The sequence below is a fragment of the Triticum urartu genome, chromosome 6A (assembly GCF_056163025.1).
Source record: "Triticum urartu cultivar PI428250 chromosome 6A, HENAU_Tu73, whole genome shotgun sequence".
Classification (NCBI taxonomy): Eukaryota; Viridiplantae; Streptophyta; class Magnoliopsida; order Poales; family Poaceae; genus Triticum; species Triticum urartu.
Genome location: NC_141878.1, coordinates 540,079,967 through 540,087,741, shown reverse-complemented (window position 1 = coordinate 540,087,741; position 7,775 = coordinate 540,079,967). Strand labels below are relative to the sequence as shown.

The following is a 7,775-nucleotide window of genomic DNA, read 5'->3' as shown; positions in this document are numbered from 1 at the left end:
GCAATGAAGATATCACTATAGATGCTGCCGTTTTATTACCATTTGCTATTTTTTGTGGATGTGAACCCTGTTGTAGTTAACATTAGCTTTCCATGTACTTACACAAGACTACAATGGGCGATGTTGTTGTTTGCCGTCGAGGTTAGTTGCATCACATATCTTATACACCATCTGTTCGTAAATATAAATATTTTTAGAGATTCCAATATAGACTACATACGGAGAAAAATGAGCAAATCTAGATTCTAATCTAAACTATGTCTATAATTCTATATACATCCATATGTAGTTCATATTGAAATCTCCAAGAATACTTATACTTAGGAACGTAGGTAGTTATATTTTACATCATTTGTGCAATCTCAGTTTAGCTTCTAACATTTACTGGTTGCTTGTAGGTACATATATGAGCGGTACTGATCCACGCTTCGATCCCTTTTGCGTATGGGGCAATGAGATATTCATGAACAAGCGTCAAATGAGGAAACTAAGAAAAATTGTTAGGCGAAAGAAACGGCTGATGGAAATTAAACTCTTTATTTACACTTTTTCCAAGACAATAGTGAACTTTAGAATGGAGAGTAATGTGTTGCCTTCTCCCCCTGCCCACAACAAGTTACTCCATTAGACCTGAGTATCTGAAATTGTTCTCTTTTCAGTGGTTTCCAAAGCTATTTACTGATGATTACCTTGCAAACTACATGACCGGAGTGGAGGCAACTAAGGTTAAAGTATATAATTAATGCTACCATGATAATGCTCTAAAAAATTTCTTGAAGGCGGTGAAGGATGGGCGGGCGATCGTCACAAGGGGTTGGACAAAAATTGTTCGTGCCTATGGCATGCAGGAGGGCACATTATGGGCATTCCGCTTCTTCAACACCATCGATAGCCAAAATGATTTACACTTGTCTCTTCACCTTTACCGCCTCTAAATATTGTGGTTCATCATAGTTAATTGTTGTCTAATCTTGTAATTACTGAACATATTATACTGAGAATTTTATTTATGAATTGGTTGTTGAACTATTGTGCTAACAATTTGAATTCCATGTTTCATATTTTGAAATTTCCCATTTGAATAATAAATTACAGGAAAAATAAAATTACACAAGAACGAATAAAATAACATGCACACGGTTAGAAAGAAAATAATGTGTGCGATGAAAAATAGAGAATAGACGGTTCTTTGACGTGAAACATTCGCGATGCCCTACGGACGAACACACGGTTTTGTCTCATATGCGTGTGCGAATCATGGTAACACGGCAAACGGTTCAAACATGTGTGCGTGTGTGATAGGAATACCTATCGCACATAGTTATGAAAATGGACACGTTGATGTTATTAGAGGTATCACACACATTTTACATTCTTAAACTGTGTGCGATAACGTACCTATCGCAAACACATCGGTAGATGTCCACCTTTTTCACACGACTATAGCGGTGTAATCGTTTGGGATGTCTCTCGTATCAGAAACGTAACGTCGAGACGTAACCTGTGGGACTGGGGCGACTTCTCATGTGTTTATTCTATGGCGATCGTCAGTAGCCGCTCGCCTATCCCCGACGGTTTTTGGTTCGTGTGGAAAGGACCTTCCCTATCGCAATCACTCACTCGGCGACGGTTCAGAATGCCGTCACGGAAAGGGGTTGAAAATCGTTTGTATAGCACGTTACGGTACTAGTGATACATGCCTATGTTACCAAATCCATTTGCTTGTAAATGCTACCGAGCATATACTTGCTTCTTATAATTCTTGTGAAATATGGGAGAAAAGAGACCAAGGCTTTAACATTAGAAACATAAAAAACAACAAACTGTAAGCATCAAAGCTCCTCTTTAAAGAAATTAGAATGGATAGCTTCACTGACTTGAAAAGTTGGATAAAAAACAGAGAAACTTGAACTAGGTAAACTACTCTTGAGATTGTAAAAGAAGGATCATCATCATGTCATTAAATGTCCTAGGGATGCTCACCGGCAATCTGGCAGGGGTCTGGATTGCGCCACCTCACTGATCCGTGGCACCCTTGTTCTCTTCATCATGCCTTCTTCGAATACCATTCCTACATATACTAGGAAAAGCCATTCATTCACGTGCGGGGTGTGCGTGCCACTTATGACTTAAGTCTTCGGCGAGCACGAGGGCGAGAAGAGGAGGCGAGCAGCAGGAGCCCCCGAAGCATGACTGTCTCGGTTCGCGGCCAGCCCGACATTGGCGACGTAGATGAAGAGCCCCGCCCACTAGCAAGGTGCAGAAGACGAGATGCACAGCCAACCGAAGCCTATGAAGGTACGGGCGTTGCAGGCCTAGGACACTCTAGGTGCGCGAGCGGAGTTGACGGCGAGGAGGGTGGCGGTCGCTCTCTTCGCGCCCGCTTGTATTGCACTGACCGGAGAGAAGGGTCCGAGCTCGAGGGGATGGATTTGAGGAAAGGGAAGATGTCGTCTCGCGGGGGATGTCATGGGTTGTGCTGGATGAGACGCTAATTAGAGTAGACCCTCCCAGTCCATCTTTATGGCCCAATTTTCTGCTTGGTGTACTCTCTCGATGAGTAAACTAAAGAATACAAGACCTGATCTGCACTATTGCTACATCGCGTACATTCTTTGGAAAAGGGGCAAAGTTTGAGAAATAGGGATGTGGGCAAGTACATGGTCCTCGCAAGGGCTTCCCTTTATTACCGCCGTGCTGGTTGCCAAAACCGGCGTCGACCTCACTGTCCTCAGCTCCCCTACAACAACCTTTGTTACAACGCATGTTGTTTTTGTTACGCCGAGGTTTTCCATTTGCATCCAGCAGCGTTGCCCCATCTGTAATGACCATCAAAACTTCCAAAGTTAACGCTTCTGATCAGGATATGCCGGACATGGTAAATGATGCAGAACAAGCTGAAGTTATAACCACACAAGACCTTATCAGAGAGACCCTGATAAGCGTTATCAAATTTGGGAGCTCCCATCGGACAAGTGCTCAGCATTTCTATATATCTAAGGGAGAATATCGACCGGAGTTGGAAGAATATCCATTTGATGAAAAGTCTAAACACTGTCGTCGATTTCAAAAAGATTGGTACACCAATTGCTGGTGGCTTGAGTATTCAACTCACACTGATAGAGCGTATTGTTTCCAGCGCGTGTGACTTTCGTCTTCGGCGAGGACGAGGACGAGCAAAGGAGGCGAGGAACGACGAGCAGCAGGACCACGCGGAGCATGCTCCCGGTTGTCATTGCACGAGAGTGTGGCCGGATCCGTGCAGAAGGGGTGCTGCAACAAATCAGTGATGCCTCTAGAAAGGTCAACAACGGTTACAGCCACCACCATCGTTGGTCGCGACACAAGGCCGAGACAGGATCAGCAGAACCGTCGAAGCAGGACCACCAGACGAAGCATGAGCCAGTGCGCCGTACCGAGCACCATGCCGACAAGGCACATAGGACCGCCGCCGGAGGCCATTGATCACCATGGTCTCTGGCCGTAGCCCATGCGCTCGCCGGTGACGGCATAAGCAAACACCGGTTGGAGATTCGTTTCAGCCATTTTTCAGGCGCAAGCTACTCGTTGAAGATTCGTTTTGCAAACGATTCTTCTTTTTTATTATTGCTCTAATAGTGTCATCAATTCATACATAGATCGTCACAACAAGGACAACAGGCTGCACTCCCATGGCCGATTTGGCCATCACCGTCCGATCGACCACCTCCACTAGTATGTACCAGAACTCAAGAGAATTTCGACTCCCGCGCTTACTATGCTACGATTACTACGTGCTATGTACAGCTAAACATTGTCGCGCGCGGCGGCCTGTGATATCTGCTTAGAAGACGAGGCAATCCTTGTCGAGGTCGTACCCCATCTTCTCCAGCCCCGGGCGCACCGTGCACTCGAGCATCGCCGGCGGCCCGCAGACGAGCGCGAGCGTCTCGCCGTCTCCGCCCAAAGGCAGGTGTTCTCTGAGGACCTGTTCGTCGACCCTACCCACGCCGTATTCCCACGCGTCTCCCGGCCGCGCCACCTTGCTCACCACGTACCACACCTTGAGCCGCGCGGGGTGCGCGGCCGCCCACCGGTCGATCTCCTCCCGCAGGAGCATGTCGTCCTCCGTGCGGTTCGCGTACACGAGGTGCATCTCCGTGGTGTCATCGGGCTGGTCCCTCAGCACGGCCTGGATCACCTGGTACACGGGCGTGATCCCCGTCCCGCCGGCCACCATGGCGAGCCGGCGCGCGAACCGGGGCTCGCCGCCCACCGTGAAGGCGCCGCGGCCGGCGTACTCGATGTGGCCCACGGGGCCCTTGATGTCGACGGGTGCACCGAGCGGCAGCGCGTCGAGGTACTGCGACATGAGCCCGCCGGCGGGGAACTTGGGGTCCTCGTCCTTGAAGTATATCTTGATGAGGAGCTCGACGTGGCCGACCTCGTCGACGGAGCTGGTGGGCGTGTACGCGCGCATGCAGAGCTTGCCGCCGGTGGACGCGCAGACGTACACGTGCTTGCCGACGGGCAGGCCGAGCTTGTGGTCAGGCGACGGCAGCGCGAAGCGGAAGAGGCGCACGTTGTCGGACACGCTCTTCTTGTCGACGAGCCGGCAGCGCACCTTCTCCCGCGGGTTGGCGAGCGCAACGGTCGTCGAGAGCGGCGGCAGCACCAAGGGCTCAACCCCAGCAGGAGGGGCCTCGACGATGGCGGCGAGGTCGCCGCTGCTGCTCTGTGGAGAGGAGTAGTCGGTGCCGGTGGCGATGAGCTCGCCGACGCGGTACATCTCGAGGAGGCCGCGGGCCTTGGCGGAGTGGATGGCGTCGAACTCCTCGGTGCAGTCGGAGCCGGCGTTGATGAGGATGCTGTCGGCGCCGCCGGGGTGGTCCTTGAGGAAGCCGGTGCAGTCGTAGACGTGGCCGTGCACGACGATCCACGCCGACTCCTTGGACGCGTGGCGGCGCACCTCGGACATGGTGAACTGGGCGGAGGCGGCGGACATGAAGGGCGTGGAGGTGCTCCGCTTGAGCGTGCCCTGCGTGGTCTCGGACGTCTCGATGTGCTTCTGCCGCGCCATCCAGCCGCCGGACTGGTTCCCGGGCTGCGTGGGGTGGTCGAATACGAGGCCGATCTCGCCCTTGTGGGGGCGGCAGACGTTGATCTTGACCCGGAACCAGCAGTTGTTCATCATGCCCATGAGGTTCCAGATGAGGCGCTCGGGCTGGGTGTTGAGGGCCTCGTCCCAGGCGCGCACGGCCATCTCCTTGGCCCCGAGCAGGTCGAGCACCTCGACGTCGACGGACCAGAAGCACCAGCACCAGTACTTGCCGTACTTGGTCGGGCGCTCCGGGTGCTCCAGCTCGCACACCTGCCACGTCTCGCCGCCGTCCAGGGTCACCTCCACCCGCGTAACTTTCCGGCCACCGCCTGTCAAAAAGAACAACACCGCCAATATTAGAATAGTCAACCCAGGCCCAAATACAACGAACAGGCTGGAAGTTACGAGGCTTGTCTGTATCGATCAGGCCCAAGCCCAAAATGAATAGCGACACGACATGTATCAGACAGAGCCGAGAATCATTCGACAGGGGTGATGTCAGTTGGGTGACGACGGAGGGGGGACTCACCGGAGTAGGCGTATCCCTTCATCGTATACGGCTTCTGCGTCGTGAGCGCGTTGATGGGCAGCACCTCGTCGTGTCCGGGCGTGGTGATCACCGAGTTGATGTTGAGCTCGTTGATCATGCACTCCGGCTTGTACCACCAGGCTGAAACATCCAGACAACACAGACACCGTCAGGCTCGCCGTCGTCGTCACCCGGCATGTCGGCTACTCCTAGGAGAGAAGGCAAATCGAAAGTACCTTCGGCATTGGCGAGCTCGGCGTCGACGTGTGACGGCAGCACGCGGTTGTCGCGGTAGTGGTAGTAGCTCTCCGACTCGTTGCAGGCCACGACGATGCGCTTCAGCCACTTCACCATGCGGCCGCCGATGAAGCCCGGCACGATGACGCGCACGGGGAAGCCGTGGTCGGGCGCCAGCGGCTCGCCGTTCTGCATGTAGGCGAGGATGACGTCGCGGGCCGGGTCCATGGCCACGGACCGCCGGAGGCTGGTGCCGTACTTGCACCCGCCGCCGCCGGGGAGGTCCTCGGCGCCCTCGAAGCACACGTTCGAGGCGACGCCGGCGCCCATGACGCCGCACCGGCGCAGCACGTCGCGGAGGCGCACCCCGCGCCACACGGTGGTGGAGATGGCCCCGGGGCCCCAGTTGAAGCCCGATGACTGGCGCACCATGTTCTGCTCCTTGCGGCGGTTGCCGGCGCACACGAGCGTGACGGGGAACTCGACGGCCTGGAACCCCGTGACGAGCTCCTCCATGGTGAGCTTGACGGGGCGCTTGACGAGGCCGGTGACCTCGACGGTCCAGGTGGACCAGTCGGCCCTGGGCACGGCGCCGTGGTTGCGCACGTAGTGGAGCGGCACCGGGGTGATGAAGCCGTGGGACATGAGGCGCGGCAGCGGGGGCTCGGAGTTGAACGGGTGCTTGCCGGTGAGGCGGACGAGCGCCGGGTGGCGCTTGACCCAGGCGTCGGAGGTGGCCTCGTCGCGGGGGTCCTTGACCGACGGCTCCACGTCGAGCCGCGGGCTGTAGAGCGACCGCCAGTCCGGCGGGATGCCGTCCTCGTCGTCCGAGTCGGAGTCCGCGCCCGAGCGGCGCCTGCCGCCGTTGCCGGCCGAGGAGGAGGAGAAGAGGTCGAAGGCGGCCTTGGGCTGCGCATTGGTCGGCCACGGGTGGGCCGACACCTGACGGTTGTACTCGACGGAGGCCGCCATTGTCACTTGTAGGCAAGCAGGTGGGATGGTACAAGTCTCGGGATCGGTGTGGTGGAATGGAAGACAAGCTCAGAAGCTCGGGATGGCCGGCGGTGCGCTCTTGGAAGCTGTGGAGTGGTGGCGCGCGGCTTATATAGGGACGGAAACGGGAAGGAAGAGGCGTTCCGTTCGAGTATAGTAGTACTACACCACTGCGTTGCGTGGTGCCAAATTGCAAGGATTTTTTTTACATGTGGTGCCACACTGCAATTGCCAGTGCTGATGCATGCACGCGTACTGGGTGTAACTGTTGTAAGTAATCTATATGCATCAATCAACACGAGTTGACGTCACCACACGCGCAGGCGAAACGCAGCTAGCCAGGATTTCCTCTGGATCTTGGGCGGGGCATTTCTTTTTTTGTTTTTTTTTGTTTTTCTGGGCGGGGCATTTCTTTTCCTGATCCGTACTCCAAACAAACGCCTGTTCAAGGCTCGTGAGCTGATTTAGTAGCACTTGCTCTTAGCAGACGGTGGCGACCATTCGTGTGGCCATTGTGTCGTACGTACGTAGTAGTCCCTCCATAATTAGACAATTCAAACAGCAGTTTTATGGAGTTAAGTTGGTCGGCAAACGGTACAAGGAAGTCTAATCATAGCACGGTGAATGCACAATTGATGGATATGTAAAGCTAGGCGGTGAATGCCGTGGAAGAGTGTGTGCTGTCCTGAATGACGGGCTCGTGTGATTTGAACACATGCAGCAACTATACTGCATTACTACTACTTTTGGCGTGGAAAATTAGCCTCCACGGGTGCAAGAAAAGTACCGAGACGGTGTCGGGTAGGTGCAGCTGGGCTGAAGAGCCACCCCGTCCCCGAATGCAGCGTGCCCTGGAAATGACCTTGCCCAGGTGAATCCATACGCACGGGACACCATGCACGCAAAGTGTCGGCCTCTGGCTCTCTCGTGTGGCTT

General features: G+C 54.3%; 1 protein-coding gene across 1 annotated transcript; it reads right to left on the bottom strand.

The window, feature by feature from the left end:
* Positions 1–3,574: 3,574 nt before the first annotated feature.
* On the bottom strand, positions 3,575–6,937 carry LOC125528475 (nitrate reductase [NAD(P)H]). Its single transcript, XM_048692943.2, has 3 exons — positions 5,846–6,937; positions 5,610–5,750; positions 3,575–5,409 (listed from the first exon to the last, which is right to left on the bottom strand). The coding sequence occupies exons 1-3, from the start codon at positions 6,816–6,818 to the stop codon at positions 3,824–3,826; spliced, it is 2,700 nt and encodes an 899-aa protein (XP_048548900.2). The 5' UTR covers positions 6,819–6,937; the 3' UTR covers positions 3,575–3,823.
* Between the last annotated feature and the right edge of the window lie 838 nt (positions 6,938–7,775).